At 46.0% G+C, this 25870-nt stretch overlaps 1 protein-coding gene across 1 annotated transcript; it reads left to right on the top strand.

The window, feature by feature from the left end:
• The first annotated feature begins 251 nt into the window (after positions 1–251).
• pou2f2a (POU class 2 homeobox 2a) lies at positions 252–24618 on the top strand. Its single transcript, XM_061267694.1, has 16 exons — positions 252–351; positions 18648–18710; positions 18786–18835; positions 19272–19319; positions 19552–19698; positions 19832–20086; positions 20163–20283; positions 20382–20473; positions 21007–21255; positions 21465–21606; positions 21672–21820; positions 21896–22093; positions 22173–22221; positions 22957–23086; positions 23206–23279; positions 24251–24618. Exons 1-16 carry the CDS (start codon positions 252–254, stop codon positions 24616–24618), a joined length of 2235 nt encoding a protein of 744 aa, XP_061123678.1.
• Positions 24619–25870: the final 1252 nt, after the last annotated feature.

Consider the following 25870-nt stretch of genomic DNA (forward strand, 5'->3'; position numbering starts at 1 on the left):
GTCCATGCGCACGCCAGCGGGAGCTTAGCGCCTCACCTGCACTCCCCCTCCCAGCTTTTAACGCTTACCTCCAAAGACAACAAAAGAACCCGCCCCCCCCCCCCCCCCCAAAAAAGTGATTTTGAGAAAACCCCTCAAAAACTGCTCCTGTTTCTTGTCCGTACAGAAGATCAGAGGGAGAATTAAGGCTGAGAGGAGAGCACAATAAAAAGCAAGGAGCAAAAGAAGGGGTCCCAGGTCGACGGAGGACCATGTTTGTCCCCCTGCCGGTGCCCTTCGTCTTTCAGAGAACTGCGTCCGACTTCAGCGCCTGGAGACTCAAGTCGTCGCTGGCTCCGCGGTCCAGCCCCGGTAAGACATTTTTGAAAATCTCCTTCCCAGCATTTTGAATGAGAACAATAATCACAAGGGGAATCTATCGTCTTCACAAATAAGAACTTTCACTTATTGAGGACATCACAAATAATTGGCCGTTGTTTCGTTTGAACTTATTAGCAAAAATGCAAGCCAAATGAGAAATTTCGGGAAAAGAATGGAGAAAATTTGTTAGTCTTCACCTGAAAACAAAAATATGAGTAACGGCACCTTTTTTTGTAACACCCTCCACCTGAATTATAAATCAAAAGTTTTCTATTCTACTGTACTGTATGCCGAATTCACAAGCAGGTGAACCATGCAGGGGGATTTATCATTTATTCATCAAAGTACAACACGTTTATTTATTTTATTTATAAACGTCATTTCATCTTGCTATTTCAACTCCAAATGTTTTAATGCGGAAATTAGCGTTTGTTTGTGTATTTGTCATGTTTACCCCGTCCCGCATCCTTTCCGTGCGTCTCCTGCGGTCAGGTTCACGGTCATCTATCGATTAGTGGATATTGATGCGGGCCTGGGAAAGCTCGGGGGTGGCTGATGGGGGTTGCTCGGCAGAAAGTTTGGTCGCCGATGTCAGGCGGGAAAGAATATTCTTGTCACAAGGTAAGTGTAATAAATAAGTGGAACAGTCTTAGAGACGAGATAATATCGCATAGCGGCTCCTTGTGCGTTTGTCGTGGAATGTGCCGTTTTAGGAGCCGTCATAGTCGCACATTTTCTCCAGTTTACAACCGTCCACCTGTAAAATGCCACTCGGTTGTTGCCAATGAATGCACACACACGCGTGTGTGTGTGTCATGTTTTGCGATTACGAGTTGTGAACGCACTGCGAGTAATAGTCGTTTGCAAGAAAGTTGCCACATAAATGCAATAAATGTTAACATCATTTATTTCTACAATCGTTTTCGAGGTCAATTTCAAAAAAACAAGTCCAGTGCTTTTCTTATGCATACAAAATCCTACTAAATTCTTAGTAGACCGGCCTCCATCCATTATGATTGTCTTTTTTATTGTTATTTATTATTAGGGCATATTTTAAAAGTCACTTTAATTGGTTGAAAAAATAACGTACATTTTAGTCAACCCGAACAAATGGCAGTTTTTTCACCTAGAGTGCTTTTTTTTTTTTTGTTAAAACAAGAAGTCCTACAAATTTCTAATAGAATTGACTCTATACACCCATTTCTAAATACAATTTATTAAAAAATACAATATTTAGGGGAGGCTAATTGCCGTGATTTTTTTTTTTTCTTCCCTGTACAAAATCCTGTTAAAATCTCAGCCGACCCAACTCCATTCACATGTGTGCGTGCTTGTTTACGTGTTTATTCAAGTGGGACTGGATGCAAAAGTATCATCCCCCCAATCCAGCATTGTACCCATCCCCACTACACTGGCTCAGTCCATCCAGGCGGAAATATCTAATGGCCGCCGTGGGGGTGGGACAGGGTTTGATGTGTGTTGGGGGGGGTTGCTGCTGGATTTAAAAAGGGGGGAGTGAGTCATGGCAGGGCGATTCAGCCTTTCACCTTAAGTAGGTGTCAAAGGCAGGGAAAAAAAATGGCAGCGGGTGTAAGTGGACGTTTGACGGCTGATGCGTAATCACTGTTTGGAGGAGATTGGGGGGGGGGTCATTTTGTCCGTCGACGCTTTAAGAAATGAAAGTCAAAGAAAAGATGAATAATGAATGAGGCGTGTACGCTAACAGGGTGAGAGGATGACTTCATGCACTTGATTAGGTACACCGGCACCCGGTTAATGATGGTCAACATCCAAACGTTTCACCCCTTTGCACTTTATCTTACGCCGCGGGAGCCATGCGCATTCTGTTACCTCCAGATTGAAAGTCTGGATGGTTTTGAGACAAGAAGTGAAAATAGCTTTGAGAAAAAAAATTCCGGTTAAAAATAAATTTCTGTAATGTTTTGATGCCGAAGGAGGCTGGGAAGGTAAGTTGTGAAGGTAAGTTTTTATTTCTTGCATCACTCCAAGGCCCTTGAAAAAGTGTTTATGAGCACAGTTGTTTTAAAGGATGTGGTTTAGCGTGTTAGATTGGCAATTCGACTTGACTTTTGGTTGGTCTTGTGTCGACGTTGGTGCAATGTTTTTCTGTCTCATCCCGTTTCAATTGTTGCGGGTACCCCGGTTTGTGCTGCCTACTTAGAATTTGGAAACCCCGCCGATGGAAAAAAACAAAAAAAAAAACAATGTCTGGGTTCCCCGGCCAACGTTGAATTGGATTTGCCCGCCGCGGTCCGGGCCGGGGCCCCGTAAGCCACTTTAGCTAAGTCTGTTAGCCGCAAGTCTGCCTGGCTGCGATCTGCACCTTTGACCGTGGCCGTGCATCTGTATGATTGCTTGCGACCTCTCACGCTCTCACACTCTTAACTCTCCCCTTCGGCGTTGATACGCGACCAAGCCTGCCGCATTCGGCAGACGCAAGCATGAACGCGGCTTACTGGGTTTCTAAGGTGCAGGGTTCGATCCCTCGGGTTAGTGTGAAAATAAATCAATGATTTTATGCTCAAGTTCCTGTAAAATGGAAACATGTCCAGTGAGTTTTTAGTGAATTCTTTAGCGAACTAATAAATTAAAAAATAAAATGAATGAATGAATGAATGCATGGATGAATGAATGAATGAATGAATGAATAAATAAATAAATAAATAAATAAATAAATAAATAAATAAATAAATAAATAAATAAATAAATAAATAAATAAATAAATAAATAAATAAATAAATAAATAAACAAACAAACAAACAAACAAACAAACAAACAAACCTTAGGTAGTGTATAGTCGTGAAAAATCGAGCCGCTGTCTCTGTTCTCAAATGCTGTGGGCGTCTCCATTGCATGTCTGACAAAATGGATTCTTTTCATTTTTCTTACCAGCTTTCTCATGGCCACACGTTCTTTATGATTAAGCAAAACAAATGACTCAAGTCACTGGTAGCTGGAATATATGCTAGTAAGGGCTAAGAGTCTCGGTCTAGTCCTAATGACTAAGTGACACGCAAAGCGTATGCCACGCCTCTGGGCTTGTTATCCCAACATTCTTTTCATTTGAGGTCCGCCATCTTCTGATGTCTGAGGCTGACAGCAAGTGGCGAGACACACTGACCGCAGCGCCACAATATAGCCGAGGCAAGACGGTGGACGTCGGTTTTTACTTAAAGTTGTGGGGAGAAGTTCTGAACATACACACACACACACACACACAATGCTCCGCGCTGTCAGATAACAACCTTCCTCTCACACTTTGGATTTTTACCTCGCTGTGCCCAGGAGGGGGGTGCTGGTGTCGGGACCAAACTGCCTAAGCAAAGGCCTGAACTAATTGGCTCTACCTGTGTGTGGATGTGTGAATAGACCAGTCAGTGTCTTACTGCATCTGTCTGTCACTACTTGCTTTTCCTAGTTGGTATAGACATTTTCTTCATTGACAGTTCCCACATTACAGTTCAGTGGAGATCTGGTCAGCCAATTAAAAACACGAAATTACATTTTGTAACTGAGAAATGATAGTTTTCTCGCTAGAACAAACAAAATTTCGACTGTCGGTGAATAACCGAATTGCAGTTCAAAGTTAGCAGCTAGCAGTTGTTAAAGCTAGTTAGTTAGCAGATAAGTTTCCCAGGTTTTTCGCTTGGTAGCACTTAAAAAGATACAATCTCTATGAGATTAGTTTATTTATTTAGATTCTGTTTGTATTTTATTTCAATATGTGCTGGTTTTCTTCATTCAAAATGAAGATCGTCATGCTTTATTTGGGGCTGGAATGGATTAATAGCGCTTAAATAGAAAATGATTTGATAAATAGCGAAACCGAGTCACTCGAATTAAAATCAACTTTTAAGTCAAGGTAGCACTATTGTAAAAAAGGCCTTTTACATTTAAGAGGCTCTTTGTGTGTGCGCACGCTTTGTGTAGGTGTGGAAATGCGGTGGGTACACGCAGGTTGACGATTCAATAATTGCACGTTAAGGTCACATGTGCGGTTTATCTGGAAGCAACTCACAGCGGCCCATTGTGTGATTGGTTTTAACCTTCCACGGCTATTGATCACCACCATTGACTTGACTCCCGCCGCCAGTGTGTGTGTGCGTGGGGTAGCGTGCCGTGGATGTGAAGGAATGCGTGTTTAAGTGTGTGTGTGTGTATGGATCAGATTTTAAAAAGGGGGTGGGGGGGGCACCGTCGTTGGCGGGCCGCGGCGCTAACGTGATTGCCAATGACAAAGCGTCCGGGCGGGTTTGTTAGCTCCATAATGGGGAATCAATAGACACAACACAGATGTCAATACAACATGCTTTATTGCGTTAAGCTGCCTCACACCCATGCTGGGCTTTACAAACACACACACACACACACACTGCCCTGCAATGCAATCGTACGTTAAATGTTTTACCTCATTTGTTTCACTTTGGGGTGTTGTCATTCCCAGCAGAATATTTCCCATTGGGAATTGTGGTTAAAAAAACTTTGGTAAATGTCAAAAGTGTGACTACGCTCATTTTTGTCAATAGGGAGGTTCTTCGGTAGTTCAGCGTACATTACTACTGATGTGCTCGGCTGAAATTATTAACACGATTGCGAACAAAGAGGCACAGTCGATGTTTCTGAATAGTTCAAGATTACTGTCTGTGTGTGTGTGTGTATATAGATATACAAGTCCATCTGTTTTTTTTTATATATCTATAGAAATCACACTCAAATGTCATAAAAGCGGTGTCGCGCGTCATTTGACAATATGGCCGCTACCTGCTGCTGGCGTTTGAACTCGGCTTCACCTCCGTCGTTACCGTGGAAACATTGGTTGGCCATTAGACACACAAACGTGCAAGTAGCGGAGTCAAGGTAAACACACACACGTGCGTACACACACACACACACACATACAGACATGCCATCTCTGTCCTGATGGACGCAGAAAGCATTAGCGGCTAAATTGGCTGCACTCAGCCTATATTTGACTGCCCTCGTGTGTGATTGACAATCATGTCCTAGTGTGCGTTTGCCACCATTTGTTGCTGCCTTTTATGCTACTTGTTCGTGTAACCTTGCACTTATTTACTTTCCCCCCTGTAGCGCTCCCCCCCACCAGATAATGACCCTCTCCTGGCCACAGGGGGGGGGGCATCTTTTTTTTTTTTTTCCAATGTGGACGTGACAACCAAATCAACCTCATTCAGTGTGTGTGTGTGTGTACCTGACTTGGCATTCCTGGACAACATAGAAGCTGTCCGGAAAGCACAAATGTCAATTCCCTTTCCAACGACAAAAGGCCACAAAACTGCAAACAAGTGATGACACATACATAGCCATAAAAAAAAAATCCCAAAGTTGAGGCACTTGTAAATCAAGATACTTTTTGGCTGATTCTGTGACCTTAGTGACTTTTCTGAGAGAAAATGTCGGAGTTGCGCCCGTAAATTGCTTTCGCTACCAATGCACCCCATTTCCTGGATGATTTTTTTTCCCCTTAAATTCTGCAGTTGGAGCTGGTTAAACGATAAGCGTCTTACGCCGCTAATCCCAGATCACCGCCGCTATGTTATCCCGAAGTCTTCTCCGCCGACCTGTCCTTATCCCCCACACCTCCCACGCTCACTTTGCACTCATTGTGCCGCCACAAAGAAATCCACTCGGCAATTGTTGAATTTTGCGTGTGTCGTCCGGAGGTGTGCTCACTTGTTTTTGTTGTTGTTAGCTAGCCAGCCGGACCGCCTTACAGGGGTCTGCAGTAATGAAGCCGCCGTTTGGACCCCCGCTGGTCCTCTCTGCATGTGAGGAGTTGATGCTGTGGGGTGCAGACTCTCAAGTTTGCTCTGATGTGTTTTTTTATCTTTGTGTATGCATATTTGCGTACACACTGCTTTAATATAATACGGTAGTACCAAGTTGAATTTGTTCTGAGGCCACACTTGTGTTGAGTTGGCGTCAGGCTAGCAAAAGGGACAATTACCGTAAATTCCGGACTATAAGCCGCACCGGACTATAAGCCGCACCAGCTAAAATTGGTCGATATTTTAGTTGCTTTCCTATATAAGCCGCACCGGACTATAAGCCGCACGTGCGCACGCATTTTTTTACAAAGAAGTACCGTTCACAGAAAGCCTTTTTAAAGTTTTAATAACATACTTTAACATGTCTTTCTAAACATTGCCTGTGACGAAGGGTTTAGAGCCCTTTGACGCAGGTCACCGAGCGTGCATTCCTACTAAAGCTCATAATAGTCACAAGCAACACAGCCAGAATAAGCAGCAGCCATAGTAGTGTTTCAAAATAGTATTTTTGTTGTTGTTTTTTTCTTCAAGATACCGCAGTGTATAAAAGTGATCAAGTCATCACAAAAATCACGAAAAAAAAATCCTTATATAAACCGCACCTGACTATAAGCCGCAGGGTTCAAAATTTCGGAAAAAAGTCACGGCTTATAGTCTGGAATTTACGGTATGTGATTGTTTTAATAGCATGTGTAATTCTCTGAGCGATAAAAGTTGCTTCTAAACTTGTAGTTAACAAATGTATAAAAAAGTGTTTAACAATTTTAATTCCTGCCATGAAAACAAAAATCTGAAATTAATGAATATAAATATTTATGAGAGCATTTCCCTCAGTTTGAGTTTCTAGTGTGTGTCTGTGTGCGTGCGACAATGGGCTTCCTTTCCATAGCAGCTCCACATTGAGCTAATAAAGTCAGAAGAGACATGTGGCGGTTAGTCGAATTGGATCCTTTGTGTCCCCTTGGCTGCTGGTCAGCACAGTTTTGGAGGCTGGCGAGGGGCTACTCAACCCCCCAATTTAATTTAGCGGACAGGATTTATGCTAATGAAGGTCAGAGAGAGAGTCTGGGGAGGGGGGGGCTGCACCGTGTCCTTCCTTGGCTTGACCCCTTCCCCCTGTACTGGTGGTGGGGGGGTGAAAAATTGCAATATCATATCGGGAGGGGGGCTTTGTATATATAAATGTGTTAGGGGGTGGCGGTGGGGGGGGGGGTGTCTGCATGTATGTATGAAAGGAAACAGAAGTAAAGTGACAACAATGGAAGATGGACCAAAGGGGGTCAGGGTTCCACAATGTTTTCAATAAATTGGAGTGCTCTGCTCAGTGCTTCAATCTGGTCAACTAACATCACACACATACTAATGCACACTTACACACACATGCACAACACATGCTATTAACACAAGTTGGTCCAAACCGGAAGAATCGTGCAGCTACTCGTCGTCATAGCGTCGAATATTTATATTCTGTTGATTGGTGGTTCCATACTAATTACATCTATGCAAATCCCTCTTGATTCAGTTTGAAGTTAGAACCTGAAGAGGCAGCAGAATGCATTTTATACACACAATTATGTTATGAATATGCAAATCTGTATAGGTATCCATTGTCAAAATTGAATTTTAGAAAATGCACATAAGAAAAAACAGGACATAACTGCCTCCTATTGATGTTTCCCCCCCCCATCTTCTTGATTTAAAATCACAACTTAACCTCTCTCACACATACACGCACACACACACACGTGCACACACACAGACTATCACACACACGCATTATCCTCATCAGATAAAGCAGGAAAACTGGCTCCCAGCTCTCCTCCTTATCACCATCCTCCCTCCTCCTCCGTTTTTATCCTCTTTTATTATCCGCTGCTTCTTTACCACAAATGAAATGAATCTGTTGTAGCACACCTCACCATCCTTCCTCCTCCTCTTCCTCCTCTTCGTCCTCCTCTGGCGCGTCTCAATCTCCTCATGACTTTGACTCGTCACTTTAACCTCATCGTATTGCTCGCCTTGCCTTAGCGCCCTCTCGCTAACGCAAGCTGTGTTCCGTACATGCACATTCTAGCATGCGCACGTTTACCCGCTATCAGGGGGGCTGTCATCCTCCGCTGATTAGCAGGGGACTTGGGTTTATGATTATTTTGAAATGAAGAAAAAGCAGTATCAGATTTAACAATCACACACTCGCAAGTCCCCCAGGGCAACTTAGACATGATTTTCGCCCCAACACGTGTCCTTAAAATCGTTTCCCCCATTCATGTGGAGTTTGTGAGGTTGTAATGATAACAAAGTCCACTGGTTCACCAGTGCACACACACACACACACACACACACAGAGTAACATTGACATGTTGTGGTGCGCTTCAATCCGCCACGTTGACATCAATCTGTCCCGCGGTAGCTGTTAGCAGCAGCTGTTTCTTGAGCGGGCAAGCATCTTTCATCAAGGCCAGTGAATAGAAACGAGCTGTTTAAACACATACACACACTTCTTAGCGAGAGAGCGAGACAGGCGAGATTGGCGGAATTTAGCCTTGGCGCACCTTATTACGCCAGCCGCAACTTTTATGTTTCATGAAGTAAGATGGAAACTTAAAGCATCGCCTGTATTATTTTATTGAAAACAAAGGCAAAAAAAAAAAAATAATGAACAACTCGCAAAACTCAAAAATTGAGGCACCCTTAAATCAAACGGTAGCGCTGTCGAGTCAACTTCCGTCCGCCTTTCATCTTGGGCTACTCGTGGATTCACCTGTCAGCGTTGTCTTCCAAATTTATTACACTTTATTAGCGTTGAGATGGAATGAATGAAATGGTCTACATATGGAAAAGGGCTGGAAGGGACACTCAGATAGTATGAGGGGGGGTTACGAGAGAGAGAATGCGCACAGTTGCCCTTAATGGTTCCCCCTAAGGGGTGCGAGCCGGTGCGGCAAAATAGGACAGGTGACTACCCCCCCCCCCCACCCCTGTAAAGAAGTGGTATGAATATGGTAAACTGGCTGTGCGCTTGGCAGCACGATTCTCTTCCAGTAAAATGGCCCCCGCGTTGGCGTTCCCTCGGGGGTGCGAGCTAAGAAGACTCTGCATTTAGGCCCAGCACTCAGTCCCTCTGTTCTCCTTGGGGGATTTGAAAGGGTCCCGGTAGCCTCCCGCCCCCACCCTCTCCCTGGATCCTCCCCCCTATCTATCTCGCGGGATGGTGAAAACGCGGAAGGCAGCCTGATGGTGGCTTACGTGTAACGGAGTCGGAAGCCACGGCACTATCGCCGTCTCAGGCCACTCTTGATGACGGATTGACTGGCTCAGATGCGTCTGGTTAGCTTAGCCATACGCATTAGCATCGGGCGCCACGGCGTCTCCAGCAGCACACATGCAACCAGTGCTCAGAGAAAGTCGACGCACCCATTTAAAATTTTTACTATGGTAAAAAGAAAAAATCCAAAAATATTCTCTATGTGACAACAATCTTACATTTATTCTCATGTCTGGGCTAAGTTCTTATCCTACATATATTGGCAATGTTTGGCTTTTGTTGTTGGTATAGCTTGAAAATAATTCAAAAGGTAATTTCCTAGATGTTGGACACCAATTATTGATGCGCGCCCATGTGTGTGTACTCAAGTATGAATTGTATGAGTGTGTGTTTGCGTAGTGCACCTGCCCATGTGTCATCGTGCAGTACCCCCCCGCACCCCCTTGGCCCTCCACGATGCAGCCTTTGTGTGCTCGTCAGTTAGCGTGCGTTGTGTGTGTGATGCAAGGGTAGGGTTAGGGAGGGGGTTAACCTTCACCCGTCACCCCTTGACCTCACCCCTCCCCTCACCGTTGACCCCCCTACCCCCCTCACCATTCATATGCAAGCCAGGCATCATCGGGGCCATTCTTCTTCCACACCCAGCCGGTCTGTTGCGGTGTCACGTCTCAAGTTCAAGTGAGAGAGAGGGTAGGGTCAGGGGTCAGTGGGTGGGGCTGAATGGTTAGCTGACCAGACGGCCGTCCAGACGGCGGACTTGACTTTGAGGCAATGAGCAAACCCGATCGCATTGATGCCGTTGCTATGCTATGTAAATCACACATTTGAGTGCATGTGTTCCTTTGAAACAAATACATCACGAAATATGTATTTTTATTGTTTTTCGTTTCGGGGTTGATAATCAATGAATCGGATGTAAATGTAGCACGTTAGAAGTGTAGTACAGACAGTAAATGTGATTTACACAAACAGGCTTAACATTGTCGCTAACACTTTGCCATGCAGTCAGGGCACCCAGGAATTGTGAATCTTTTTTCCTCTCTCGGGTGACATTTGATCCCGGCCGCTTGTGTTTGCGGCCTCCTCCCACGCAATGGTGGCGGTCTTGCCAGCTTTGGAAAAAAACATCCAGATTGATGCTTGATTGAACCAGCCTGAAGGTTAGGCTGAAAATGGAGGAAGACCTCCAGCACCCGCGGCAGACGCTAATGACCAAGCACAGGCGAGCGGGTGGCGTGGGAGCAGGTTTGGAGATCTTACACCGACTCCGTAATCACCCTTGGAACAGGGCGTCTGCATCCATTAGCGATTAAACCGTGTCGTTAAAACCGAACTGTTGTCCTGTTGTAATTGTTGCATTAGCTGTTTCATCAAGTAATTGATTAATCGAAAAGAACGGATTAACCGAGGATCCTGTGAAGACTATGCATTTATTTGCAAAAAAAACCTCCCTTCTAATGTGCAAGGGTTGATTAAAAACTGGGAACATTTTTCACATTGAATAAATGTTCACCAGTAATAGTAACTGCAGGGAACCATTATTGCTCCTTTTGCTAAAAAAAAAAAAAAAAAAAAAAAAATAAAATAAAATCCTGTGCTTTAGCGCTCTTTTGTTGCATCAGTTCGGTCATTAGTCTCCATTAGCACTTACACTGAAAGCTCTCATGTGTGTCATTTAGCTTAATTATTATTAGTAATGCTCACACGGTGGTGATGGTCACCCTACGGTGGCACATCGAAAAATAGTAGCTCGGGCGTTGTCATGTTTATAGAATGTGTAGTCTAGAGTCAAAGTTGTAGCCATTGAGGACTACAGCGGGCCCACTCAATAGTGAGCTAAGTCCAAACATCCGTCGAATCTATCAATATTTCATAAAAGACCATAAACAACATCTTTTAAATCACTTCAAGCGAATTAACAATTTGACTTTTCACATTTGTGTCACCCCCCCCCCTTCACCATGGCTGCCTCTTAACCAGGATGCTATTCGTATCTTCCCCCAGGAGAAATTGAGTGGGGATCCGGGAAAGAAAAAAAAAAGGGGAGGGGGGCGGTGAGAGGACAGAAAGATACCCCAGATAAGCAGGACAGAATCCTTGTGAGGTAGGAAGGATGGACGGACGACGTGATGGCTCAAAGAATAAGGAGTTGACTGTGAAGGGATGAGGAGCACACACACACACACACACACACAGATGCGCACACATACACACCAAGTAAGACAGACAGACAGACAGTGAGGCATTAAAATTCATGGCCTTTTTTATTTTCTGTGCTGAAAATCAATACTGTCTACTATGGATGAGGTGAGATGTGGACAACAGCAGTTGCCGGCCAGTGCAAGTGGGGGGAGGGTGCACGTGTGTGAGTCCCCGTGTGTGTGTGTTAGAGTGTGCATTAGGAAGGTGGTGGTGGTGGTGGTGGGGGGGGGGGGGGGTTGTCGTCAATATTAGCAGTGACACGGCCACTGCAGGCCAAGGTAGAGCTGGATTGGAGAGAGAGGGGGGATGGGTTGTGCCTGTGTGCGCACATGTGTGTGTGTTGGGTAAGGTTCATTAAGTCTGACCAGCAGTAGAGCTTTCGGCCAGCGTGGTGGCAGCAGGCTTTTGTCCGCAGATGGACGTCCTGATGGATATTAGCCCCCTTCTCCGTTGTCCATCATTTAGCCAATGGACCACTGTTTGATTTCATGTCTGGCAGATGTCGGGACACGCGCGCCAAACTATTGTTGGAACGGGGGCCGGGGTCAGCCGGTGTCTAATTTTGGAAATGGAGATTCTTCCGCATCCAAGCAGGGTCATAAAACGAATGCCCTTCTTGCACTCCACCCATTTTGCTCTAGTTTCTTATCACACTTGAATTTCAAGAAGGTTCATGTCAATCAAACGACTAAATATAATGAATACGAATATATTGTTTAATTCATAAATAGTCCAGATTTTGCGTAATTGCAAAAAGTAATTTTTGACTTCATCTTACAACAGTGATTAACAAATAACAATTCCAACGAGTGGCGATAGATATACGAACATTCATTTTTTACAAACAACTTAGTGTCACATTTGAAGACAGCACTCACATTATTGAGCGTGTTAGCGGGAGTTTTGGCCGTCCCCTTCTGTGCACAGTGTTTGTGATGCCGGTTGCCACGGTGACAAAGAAGGTAGCTAGCTACGAGACAGAAAGCGATGCAGGTAGCCCGCGAGTTAGCGAAGGGAGGCAGTGCTGGTTTTGAGGTGTAAAGCGTCATAAATAATGGAGGCTGCGCCGGGCATTGAAATGCAAAGGCTTCCACTCGGCCCTGAGCGCACAGCTAATGCTGCGTTTTTCCAACCCAGTGCGGCCATAAGCTGCGACATTGATGATACTAGTTTCATGAACCTGGCTGTTATTTCGGAGCGTGCGTTAGCGTTAAGCTAACAGACAAACTCGATGTGGTTGGTTAAACAGATAATATTTAATACTTTGTTTTTATGAGTTGTTTGCTACCTGGTCGCGGTACGTTCCGTTTGCTCATTGACCAGCAGAATGATTTTTTCTGGAGTGTGTGTGTGTGTAGTAACATGCCACAGTCAGCTGCAAAAAAAAAAAAAAAAAAGCTGGACATTGAGCCAGAATGTGGATGAGGCTGCTAACTGTGTGTGACTTAGCGCAGCTGCTCATATGTAGCTTATGCTTGTTGCTCGTGTGTGTGTGTGTGTGTGTGTGTGTGCGTGTGTGTGTAGACACAATATATAAGACAACTTTACCACTGGAGGGCTTTTGCAGAGTGATATATTTACAAACAAATACGTTACAGAGATTTTTGCCGATTGCAATATTTGACAAAGTTAAAAGCCTGATAAAAAAAAAAAAAAAAAGTTTGTCAGATAAAAGCAGTCCAGTGTCACTGCAAGCCATCAAGGCGTTTGCCTCCATCTTCATCTGGTTTGAACTAAGAAGCTTCTAGGGCTTTTGTGTATCATCAACGTGGCAATCAGCACTCACACACGCACGCGGAGGCAATCTGGCCCCGGTCCAAAGCATCAATAAAGCTGGCGAGAGTTTGAGAGGCGTTTAAGTGCCATTTGGTCTCAGACCTACAATCCTACGTCCTGCTCACTACGGCACCTCCACCGCCATCAGCTGACCCTGGCCAAGGAGACTCTGCGTGTTCACATTGTCGAGGGTACTCTACCCTGATTATCAAATACAAAATATCTATTGGGTGGAAATAATCCAGCTTGTCTTTTTTGGAGCCAACACTGGGTTAGCTGTTTTTGCTTTACTTTGGAGCCAACAATTTTAAATGCCACAAAACTTTGCAACTTTGTCTCGGGCTAAATTCCCAACGTCTCCGTTGAGTTTTGGCAGCCGATGTGGTTTTCCTTAGCGCTGCCCAGCCGGCTCCTTCCTGCCGCCACCTCCTCCTTTTCCGTCTCTATTGATCTGGCCGTAGTTTTCCGTCTTGGCCGTGCTGGCTGGCTGCCTTTAATCAATAGAGATAATTGTCTGCTTTCTCTTCATGCCAAACACGCTGTTTTTCTCAATGAGTGCTGCTGGTCTTTCCCTGACACGCCCCCCCCCCCCCACCTCCAGCATACGGGAATCCCTCTGTTAATGACAGGAGATAACCTGCTTTCCTTACCGATTTTTTTCCCGTCCCCCCCCCAACCCACCTCGGGTTCCCTCGCTTATCGATTAGCGTGAGATACGGCCCCGCCTGCCCCCGACAACTCATGTAAACAGCGCTGTGAGTCCACACGTGGCAGGCTAAATATTGCCATTGACGAATGCGTGACACGGGCGTGAAATTCCGTGGGTGATGCTAACCTCGTGTTAGCTTTAGCATCTTGTGTTTCGAAGGTTTGTTGCCCGACGTAAACAACTTTTTTACAAATATGTTCTTGTGTAACTCTTGGTCACAAATAATGGTGACTACAACTTTATCATTGGTGGAAGTCTTGGGCCGTTTTTTTTTAAATGCAACTTCAGGATAGCATTGCGTGATTCTCAAGTCACTCAAGTCTTAATTTTATTTTATACATATTTTATTTTATGTGTTTTTTGATATTCTAATTGGTTCAAATATTAGCGACCTTCCATATTTATATATATATTTATATGTGTGTGTGTGCGTGTGTCGGGGTATATGTTGTGTTGTTCTCAATCGTCGTACATTTCCTCTATGATCCCCCCCTGCTGATGCCATTTCAGCCATTTTGAGCTTGTTGTGTACATTGTGTGTGGGAGGGTGTGCATACAAGTGTAATGAACTAGTGCAAATTGCATGTGTGTGTGTGTCTGCTTGTGTGTGTGTGTATGAAAGTTTGCCGGTGCAGAGAAAATGGACCCTTATCTAATTTGTACTGGTCACAAGTGTGAAATGGCGCGAGGTCAGTCAGTGTGTGTGTGATTCCCTCGTATGTGCACACAAACAGACACACACACACACACTTGGCGTCTGTAGACTAAGCGCAGTGATTGCGGCCTCAGTAATAAAGACACATTGTGCAAGACAGAATGTAATAGTGAGAAGCATGCCGTGTTGTCTGCCACAGACACACACATACGCACACACCATCAAGCATCTAGAGACAGACTTGCATTAAATTGCTCGTTATTGTCATCCGCCCCCAACCAATGTCATCCATACAAACACACGTCTTCTTATGAGCGTGCAATTACCTTTACACACACGCACACACACGTGCCTTTCATGTGTGCATATGTGTGTGTTGCTTGCTTGTGTATTTTAGAATGTTTTGATTATAATTCCCGCTTAGGAAGTAAGCGCAGCTTTTCAACTGCGTCCAACACACGGGCGGGCAAAGTGTGGACCACTGAGGATTTACATTTGCAAGAGTCAAGGTAATAATATAAATGTGTTGCATTTATTTTTCTTTCATTTAGAAAAAAAAAATACTTCCCACTAATTAATTGATTCATTTGTTTTAAACAAAAATAGCAATTTTAAACAAATAAAAGTTTGATTTTAATAACAGTTCCTACATGTATAATACATTTAATTTTAAAAATTCAAGTGAATGACTTTTATTTTAAAAACTCTGCTGTAATTGACTTTGGAAAAAGCATTTCTATTTTCAAGCCATTATTTTAAGTTCCATGCGGTTCTTTTTTCTTGAATGTTTGCTAAGTGAACAATAACTATGGGATTAACAGTTTAAATTATTGAATGATGTCTAAAAGAGCGTCAGTCATGCAGGTATGGAAGTTACTTTTTAGTTTTTTTACCAGATAGGCCCTAAATCTAACAATTATAGAACATTCTAGGAAATCACAATGTCTCATCTTTTGCTAGCTACATTTAGACTCGTCCTGCAGACTACATATATGCCCTCCAGTCAAGTGCAGGAAATATACAAAAAAATGCGAGGCAGTCCCAGAAACCACTAGCCCACTGTGCCCCTGTTGAATCTTTTCCAACTGCCATATGTAAACGTTGACGGTGCTTGCAGATGAGCCAAATCAAAGTCATCCTTGTACAGACGCGGGTCTCTGAAAAAGGACCCGGCACGCGCGTGGGTCCGACTCCCCCTTTGGCGGGGCCCCGATCGATACCGACTCAGAGCAATAAAGCTTCCCCCTGTCATCTCCGCGGAATACAAAGCAGAGCCGGGAAGGAGGGTGTGTGGAGATTTGGGGGGGGTTGTTCTGTTCCGCTAGCCACACCAATTTCCTACCCCCCCCCCCCCACACACACCCCCCCCACCACACACACACACAGCACCTTTCACCCCCTCCTCCCTTTCCACCCCTCTTTTCCAAGTAGCCCCCACCTCCATCTTGCTTTCCCTCCCGACCATCCTTCCTTCCTCCTGCCGCTATTTTATAATTAATGTTGTTTGAATAAATATGCTCAATAATTCATCGGAGTGATTTAAGCAGGGGATGAAGGTTCGGAGCAAGGATCGCATCCCGGCGATGACAGCGAGGCGTTTAAACACAGAGAGGGAAGCGGCGCTGGGGGGAGCTGGAGCGGTATTAACGAGTGGGAGATGGACGCCGAGGTGAAGCCGGTCGAAAAGCGTCAGACAAGCGTCGTTGCTAATTTGCGAACAATTTAGGGCATCAATGAACGTAAACATCGGAAGGGTCGAGTGCCTACTTTCCACTTCAAGCCTGTTTTCCGTGAAAGTAGTAATAATAATAAAAATAAAATGTCAGTTGATTTTAATGGAACTCTTTAAATCAGTTAAAACGAAATAATTTAACTGATTTTAATGAGGTATTTTACTGATCGTGACCTGGAAATTTGGAAAAGTTCAATCAACGTCTCTATTTCGTAATTTCACTCATGTCATCACGCTGAAAATAATTGAACGATAAAAAGAGCTTGGTGAACATAGCAGTGGTTGCCGTTTGCGTCGTTCCTCCTTCCTTTTCTACTTTTCCTTCTTATTCGTGCCGCCCTCCTCCGAGAAGGCCGGTAATAATGGCGACGGAAAGGCACTGCCATTATTGTCTTGTCGGGAGTCCGAGGGATCGATCGGCACAGAAATATGTGGTGCGAGAAACAGCCGCCGCATCGAATATAATAAACACTCCTGGGACAGGTTGTGTGTGTGTGTTTGTGTACGCACGCGCATGTGTGTGCGTGTGCCCGTGCATGTGGATAGTCTCGTGTCCTAAACCTTGAAAACCGTCCTGGACACTTTTACAGGAAGTCTTAAAACCGTGTGTGTGTGTTTGTGTGTGTGTCGGGGTTTTGCTTTAGTGTGTCTTTGTGTATGTATGTTTACTTATGCTTTTGTGTGTGTGTGTGTTCAGTTTGTAAATGCACATTCAGTAATTGTCCCTGTGTGAGTGTGGACTCGTGCGATTGTGTGCAAATTTGTACATGTGAGTTTTTGTTTGTGCATGTCTTTGCATTTGGAAGTGTGTTTGTGTGGTTTTGTGAGCATGTATTTACATCCGTGTGTGTGTTTTGTTTGTATTTGTGTGCATTTGTTTTTGTGTGAGAAGCATCTCCACGTGTTAGCATGCTGCAGCTAGCAGACCTGCTCATCTTTAATGATCAACTCGCACGCAAGTGCACGCGCACACACATACACAATGATCTTTCCGGCTGTTGCCTGGCAACCGTGGGTTTTGTGTAGCGGTGTCCAGGCCTGGCCTGACCAGGATGAAGTCGCGAGGAAGGAGTTGGAAGTACGAAGAAGTTTTTGAATATTTGAATGATGATCATTCGACATTTTATGATAAACATTAATTATTTTTTTTCTCGGTTTAATTGTGTTGAAACGGCATAAACATGTCAACTGCATGAAACTTTGTCACGAAGTGTAGCAATTACATTTGACTATTTATCCCGGCAAAGATTATCTGGCATTTTGTATATATTGTACTTTATTCTTCATTTTGTTGTGACAAAACAGTGTTAAAAGCACAAATCTTACAAGACGGTCTGCAAAATGATGCTGACTTAGCATTTTTTGATGCTTACAAAAACATTACAATTTGGAATTTAAAAAAGAATATCTGAAATAAGTCAAATAATATCGCTGCACTAAATTAAGATTGGTGGTGGTGAGTGTGTGAGTGTGAGAGAGCAAGCGGGGCACGACCGCTAACATGTGCCAGAACTTTGACCTCCACACGCCAAACGGAGCCTGCCTCTTCAACTACACACGCACACACAAATGAACCCACGCGCCGTCTGTCATGGGCCCCTGACAGGCGTAACTGAGGCGGGGTGGGTGGGCAACAAAAGAGGAGGGGTGACGGCGAGAGGCCAGTTTAGGACCCCCTCCAGCCATCCCATTACACACACAGACACACAAACACACACAAGCAGGCAGGATCCCCATAAAAGAGATTCAGTCTCACTAAAAATGCCAATTTAGGCATTTTTGTGTGTGTGCACTGAGAGATGAATATTTTGCTTTAATTATTGTAACTGTAGAAAGACTTTGTGTCATATTCAAAAAGTGTTTGTAAGACTTTGCCTGCGTTCAAGGCTTTGACTGGAAATGTTGAATTTGAATGGAAGCTGTACCTAATATTGTGGCCTGTCTGTGTAGCGTTCTCATTTCAGCTGGAGGGTGCTGCCACTCTCTGGCAACATTGTGCAACTGCAGAACACACATGTTCTCTGTCATTTCCCAAACTGCATATCGAGAAAATACCACGCCATGCCATCAAGGAACACATTTTAAAACAATCTTCTTATGACCTTGTGCATCATTTCTTCTCATCTTTGTGTTCCCGACAGATATCAGGATGTCCAAAGCAGAGGAAGAGAAGGCCGGACCGGACTACCCCGCCGACGGCTCAGGTAGCAAAGAGTCTTCCTGTTTGCTGTTTGCTGTTTTTCAACCTCCTGTCAATTAACATGCTTCTTGTGTTTCAGACTCTAACAGAAATAGTCCAGATGACCAGGTGGGTCTTCAAATATTTTTAGTAGCCAGGATTGTTTTCATATGAGGATTTTTTTTCTGAGCAATTACAATCCATCCTAATTGTAGAGGCAGGGATGTGTTACCTTACTCTGTGCGATTGTGTGGGCGGAGCTAAGTGTAGGGGCGTGTCACTATGCAGCGTCGAACAGGAAATGTTTGCTCGGTGAATAGAATTTATTGAAGAGTCAAATAAACATCTAAAATCTGCAGTATTGGCCAGCTCCCATTTTGGATTTAGTATGTCGGACCAAGCCCATCCTCTCAATTTTAGTGACTAATTAGGACTTTGGTAGTCATGCTACATCAATTTACACATTAATTTAGTTTGTGAAATACCAACTTGCTTTCTACAGATGCCAAAATGAAACTATTTTTTTCAAATTGTGTAGTTATGACTATTGTTGTATTTATGTACGACTTTGTATGTTTTTTTGCAGCCGATGGAAAGCAGCCCGTTCAGACTCTCGCCCACACCAGGCAGCAAGGTGTGTGTGTGTGTGTGTGTGTGCGTGTGTGTGTGTGCGTGCGTGTGTTAGCAAACAAGGGCTGTAAATAATTACATCAAATGAATATTAAAACAAGCAATGTTACATATGTGACATTTAATGAAATCAACTTTGAATAAAGCAATTTAAATTTTGGAATTATTATATTTTACATACTGTACACATTTCATACGTTGACTTTTTTTTTTTTAATATGTGTGCTATTCTTCAGGTTAAGGCGGAAGGGAGTTGTGAGATGACCTGCAGCGCTGTGCTGGCATCTTCTCAGCAGCAGCAGCAACAGCAGCAACAGCAGGCACAAGCGCAGGCGCAGCACCATCACACGCAGCTGATGCTGGCTGGCAGTCAGCTGGCGGGGGTGAGAAACTGTTCACGTAGGAGCAAAATCCCACCCGGCCGGGGATATGAATTAATTTCATCGATTAATTTCTGTTCATTGCTCAGGACGAACGTTTCCATCCCATCATTGACTTGCGTCTTTGTCTTGGCAGCTGGCCGCACTCCTGCCGGCCCAGCAGCAGCTGCTCCTGCAGCAGGCCCAAGCTCAGCTCCTGGCGGCTGCTGTCCAGCAGTCCAACGCTGCACACGCCGCTCATGCCGCGCACGCTGCTCACGCCGCCGCCCAGCAACAGCAGCACCAGAGCCAAACATCTCAGCAGCAGCAGCAAGCCGCCAAACAGGAAATGACTGTGCAAGCTCCTCCGCCGCAGCTGGCCCTCTCTCAGCCAATCCAGCTCACAGCGCAGGTACCGGCAACCACTCGCCATGTCAAATATGGAAGAGGGTCTCGTGAAATTCAGCAAACGTTTGGTGGTCTTGCAGGACATCCAGCAGCTGCTCCAGCTCCAACAGCTGGTTCTCATGCCAGGCCACCCGCTCCAGTCCCCGGCCCAGTTTCTCCTGTCGCAGCCGCCCCCCCAGACTCAGCAACAGCAGCAACAAGGTAATTAAGTGCATGGTCATGCTCTCTTAAGTTAAGAAGGGTTATCTATTCAGAAATAAACCATTGCACCTTTGTCTCCTTGTTGTTTCTCATCACAGCTTTGCTCTCCACAGCAAATCTTATCCAGCTACCTCAGCAAAGCTCGACGAGCCTGTTGACCACGACGCCCCGCCTGAGCCTCCAGGCGCAGGTGAGCAACTAGAGGGTGCTTGATTGGGCAAACATCCTGTTCGTAGGAGCCCTGAATCTTTGCTCGGTGCCAAAATGGCGACTTCAAATCCAAATGGCCGACACGTGGCTGGCCATCAGGCTTCTTGGAGGAGTCGTTTAATACGCTTAAGCGTGGCCCGTCCTCGGTTCCCGTCAGGAATTGAGCCGGCCAAATTGAGCTGGCTTCATGCATCGCCTCGACTGGCGCCACGCTCGTTTACATCCTTCGCCTGCGCGCAAAAGCGGCACGCGGCTCCACTCGAAGCGGCAGATTGTAAACATGCGAGGCGTCTCTGCCGACGTGTGCCGGCGCATTCAGATGTCACTTTAAGCTCCATGTTGGACGTGTTGCCACGCTCTTTGCATTCACATTCAAACACAAAACAAAGCAGATGCATATGGAAAGCTGAACCCATGTTGATTCGATGTCCTTGTTCGAGTTTTGCCTCACTAGTAACGTGGGTGTCCAACTAGTGCGTGGAGCTTAACTCCCATTTGTGTTTCTGCCAGCAGAGGGAGAAAAGCAGCGATGCTGCTGGAAACATCAACGCCCCACCAGCGTCCACGGGCATCAGCGGCGTGGGCTCGGCGGCGGTCGGGTCTTCGTCCGGCTCGGCCGCCGCCATGGCGGCCTCCCTGAACTCGGCCTTGACAGCCGGGAGCCACGCTGGCCACCTGGGGGAGGAGCCCAGCGACCTGGAGGAGCTGGAACAGTTTGCTCGCACGTTCAAGCAGCGACGCATCAAGCTGGGATTCACACAGGTACCACATTAAACCCACTGGAGGCTTGTGTGATGTGAAAACACTGTGTGTGTTTAGGAGCAAGTGCGTGATTTTGTTTGCAGGCATGCGTTTGTGCGCATATCAATGAGCGTTGTGTACGCTGCGAGCGACTGGTATGCATGAACCTCGTGTGTACATGCTGTGTGCATCTGATGTTTTGACACTGTGTTTGTGTGTGTCACCGGCAGGGCGACGTGGGCGTCGCCATGGGTAAACTGTACGGCAACGACTTCAGCCAGACCACTATCTCGCGCTTTGAGGCCCTCAACCTGAGCTTCAAGAACATGTGCAAGCTCAAGCCTCTACTGGAGAAGTGGCTCGGGGACGCAGGTGAGCACTCGCTCACGTCGGTCACCTCAGTTCAGGGCTCCTGCTCATAATTTTGTTCTGTGCAGAGACCATGGCAGTGGACAGCATGCTGCCCAGCCCCTCTTCCATCTCCTCCCCCCTGCTGGGCTTGGAGGGCCTGGCGGGCCGACGCCGGAAGAAGCGCACCAGCATCGAGACCAACGTGCGCGTGGCATTGGAGCGCAATTTCAACACGGTAAGGCCACGCGTGTCACCTGCCCGCGTCTTCCTCGCCTGGTGAGCTCACTTTGTTTGCTTTGCGCGCTCTCAGAACCAGAAGCCTACCTCGGAGGAGATCCTACTGATGGCCGAACAGCTCAACATGGAGAAGGAGGTGATCCGCGTGTGGTTCTGCAACCGGCGGCAGAAAGAGAAGCGCATCAACCCCGCCAGCAGCAGCACGCCGCCGCTGCCCGGCCAGACCTCGCCCGCCGTCACGCACAAAGCCCCCTGCTACAGCCCACACATGGTACGGCACGCCCATTTTGCCGCCATCACGCCTTCTTTCTTTGTGTTTTTCCTCCAACCGCTCTCCTCTCTGTCGATAGATATCCAGTCCAGGTATCTCTCAGGGCAGCAGCAGCCTCAGCACAACAGGTGAGCAGCCGAGCCGTGGGAGTAAGTTACAAGTGAAAATGGGTTCTTTTCAAAATTGTTTCAACATAGTGTTGAGTCCCGCCAAAAAAAAAAACAACAACAAGTAGTGTGAATAAAATTCTCTACCAGTAGTTTTAGAATAGCGAATCCCAAGTCCTCAAATTGGCGACTTGAATCGAACCCGGGTCAATTGGTGGACTCGAGTCCTCCGCCTCTGGTGAGCAGTAATTGACGTTTGTGCGTTCTTATTAAAGCTGGGCCCAGACGAGCCCGTCGGCGAGATGAAAAATGTGATCATGTCTTTGTGTGGCTTGATGAAATGCTGAGGAGGTCTACGATTTCTCTGAGCGCGAGTCAACAGTGATTGTGTTGTGAGTGACACTTTGGTGATTTCCACTGTGACACGTCGCCTCTTCTCCGTAATCACCCAGCCGATGACAGTCTGCAAAAACATCGCGCTTTATTAGACACTACACAACAACAAGTCCGTTTCCTGGAGCTCAACAACACATGTCGAACATGACATGTCCGTGTTTATTTCTTACAACAAAACATGTCTGTCCATTTTCTGGAGCCCCACGAGACAATACATGTCCACAGATTTTATTTCCTGCAATACAACATGTGCATTTCTTGGAAACCCAACAATGTCCATTTTGATTTCCAGGAATACGACGTGTTCCTTATGTGAAGTTTCTCATCCTAAAGTGTCGTCGTTTTCTGTGCCCGCTCTAGCTGCCGCTTTGTCACCGTCGCCCGTCAGCTCTGTGGCAGCAGGTTTCACCTCCTCTTCTTTGACTCCGCCCCCTCATAGCACAGCCAGCCCCGCCCCTCCTGGTCTGGGTTCTCACGGCCTCAACACTGGGTGAGTCCACCACACAGTTTCTAACCAACTCGGGTGTGTTGCGTCCACCCTGCGTTAGTTGCACACATACAATAGAAGAAGTTGAATGAGAATTAGGTTTTTGCATATGTGTCTTTTAGAAACACAATGATGGGAGTAAGCACAGGAATGAACCAGGCGCTCATGAGCAGCAATCCGTTGGCTACCATGCAAGGTGGGTATTATATACTCTGGATAATAAGGGATAGGGACCATGTCCAGCCACCAAAAGCAAAAATCATCACATTATTGACGCCTATTCCCAAATTGTTCAAATGCAAAAGCCTCTCAGCTGACGTTCTGCAATGAGGTAAGAAACAGTGCATATATTCTTTATCTTCTGACTGCATCGTAAGTGACTGTGTCACTTAATTCTGGCAGTCTTCTATATGTATTTATTATTAGACATATATTGCCCCCTGGTGGTCAAGGAATGTAATTGCATTTGTGATGAACGGTATGGTCCACTGTATTAAAATCCTGATGGAAGGATGGCAAAATGTTAGAGACCACACTTCTTTTGCTACCTTCCTTCTACAACAATGGAAACAGAAATTGAGTAGTCAGCGAAACTCAATCTGTGTGTGTGTGTGTCATTGTGTCCCTCGCCCATTGTGTCCACACTGAATGTTGGGTTGCTCAGTGGACTCAGTCAGGACGAATGGAAATCTCAAATCCGCACAGTGCTGGCTAAAGAAGTCCTCCAAATCAATGAGGCGTCACAATGGAGGTTTTGCTCTTTGAAGTGACCTCCTGCCGGGAAAGCCAAATGAAGGGATGATGCGGAGGATCGGCCCGGGAGTCACGTGGACTAGCATTGTTAGCGTGTCAGTGTGAAGCTCTGTTTGGAGAATTTGTAATGGATTCATGAGTTATTGTAGATTAGTTCAAACTTAACAAAGTTGAGTTGACTTCCTTTTCTTTTTTTCTTCTTGTGACCCTTCAGATGTCTCCTAATGTGTCTTTAACCTGGACTAATCTTTTTACTTCCCTACCTCCCTCCTCATCTTTCTTTCTGTCCTTCCCTCCCTCCTTTTCTACATTCCTTCCCCTCCTTTTTTCCAACTTTCATTCCATCCTTCTGCTCCCCTTCCTTCCCTCGCCTGTTTCTCTCTTTCCTACTTTTCTTCCTCGCCCCATCAGCAGCACTGGCAGCCAGCGGTGGTCAGCTGTCAATCATGGAGGCTAGTGCGGGTCATATGATTCTGGGCAGTGGCCATGGCGGGGTACCGCATTCGCTGCGCCCCTCGCTCTTCCTCAACCGCCCGGGCCTGCTGCCCATGGCGACGGGCGCCATCTCCATGGTGACGGCGTCCCCGCCCACCATGGGGCTGGTGAGTGGCCCGGGAGGGGGCGCGCCCCGGCTGGCCTTCGCCCAGTCTTCGCCCGCCGGCGCCGCTCACCTCCTGGGCCCGCCCTCGGGCCCGGAAGACTCGCCCTGCTCCAGCCCCGCTTCGTTCTGTTCCTTCAGCGAAGCCTCGCCGCCGCCCCTGGGCGGGGCTATGGCCGAGTGACGGCCTATCAGAAAACGGGGGGGGGGGGGGGGGGGCGGAGAAAGGAAGCTTTAAAAATGTCGCCTTTCAGCCAAAGCCATCTCTCGACCTCGCCGTTATTCTCCCAAGCCAAAAAAAGTCGACACAAAAGACAAGGAGGGATAACGAGGAGGCAGAGAAGAGGAAAAGGCGACTCGAAACCAAAAAAAACACAAAAAAACACCACGTAGAGCTGAGGAGTGTCAGGAAGTTGACCAAGTGCATGATGGGAGGCGACCAACACCAAAAACCAAAATCTACAAATACCAAAAACTCAAAACCAAATAGAAAAAGACAAAAAAAAGAAACGGAGAGAAAAGCTTTAGACGTTTGCATTCCGACCAACCACGGGATTGCGTTCCTGCTACATCCCGACTCCATTTTCACACATTCCCATTTCACTCAGGATGCTTTGAATTGATTTCTCCTACTCATCGCTGGTCGTGACACGTAGCGTGACGTTTACATGCCCAACCTTCTACCTCGCCGAGGCGCCTCTTATTTTCATCCCCCGGGAGGAGCAGACGAGTGGGGCTCATCGCCAGGTTGGCTTCCAAACCCAACCCAAGATGAAGACGCAACTTACAAGTGCACAAAAGCAATTACGACCAAACTGACGGAAAATGGTTCAAGACATTTTCCAGATATTCTCGCCTTGGATTTTTTATTAAATTCCAGTTTACTAGCAAAGAGCAAAACCCCAAAGCAACTTTCTCTTGAAGTTATACCCCACCCGCCTGTCCAGATGGGATGCGCTTATCAAACGTCCACTTGTCCCGCTTGCCTTATTTTCTGTGCCAAAAACAAAAAAGAAACAACAAAGATCTATCCGTGGATCAGGAAGTTCCATCGCCTTCATCACCAGCAGCAGGAAGTTTGCTCAAACCAAAGTTTTCATGCGAGTGCGCACCCTACAGGCAAATGTGGCCCCTGTTCTTATTTATTCATTTATTTATTTTTAATTTATTATTTACTATTTAGTTATTTATTGATAATGGCCTCCATACTTCATCATCTCCATCATCATCTTCATCATCTCCCAGCAGACCGTCACTCTCGGATACCAAAGCCTGGCCTGTGGCAGCCGCTGTCTCACCTGAGACTGCAAACACACACACACACGCCCAAACTGAAGAGGAGGAGGAGGAGGTGACGCACTGACCTGCCCTCCATCCTTTGCTCCCATTCCTTCCTCCCTCCCTCCTTCCTTTTGTCTCCAAAGATCTTCGCTTCA

This window comes from Syngnathus typhle, linkage group LG20 (assembly GCF_033458585.1).
Source record: "Syngnathus typhle isolate RoL2023-S1 ecotype Sweden linkage group LG20, RoL_Styp_1.0, whole genome shotgun sequence".
Lineage (NCBI taxonomy): Eukaryota > Metazoa > Chordata > Actinopteri > Syngnathiformes > Syngnathidae > Syngnathus > Syngnathus typhle.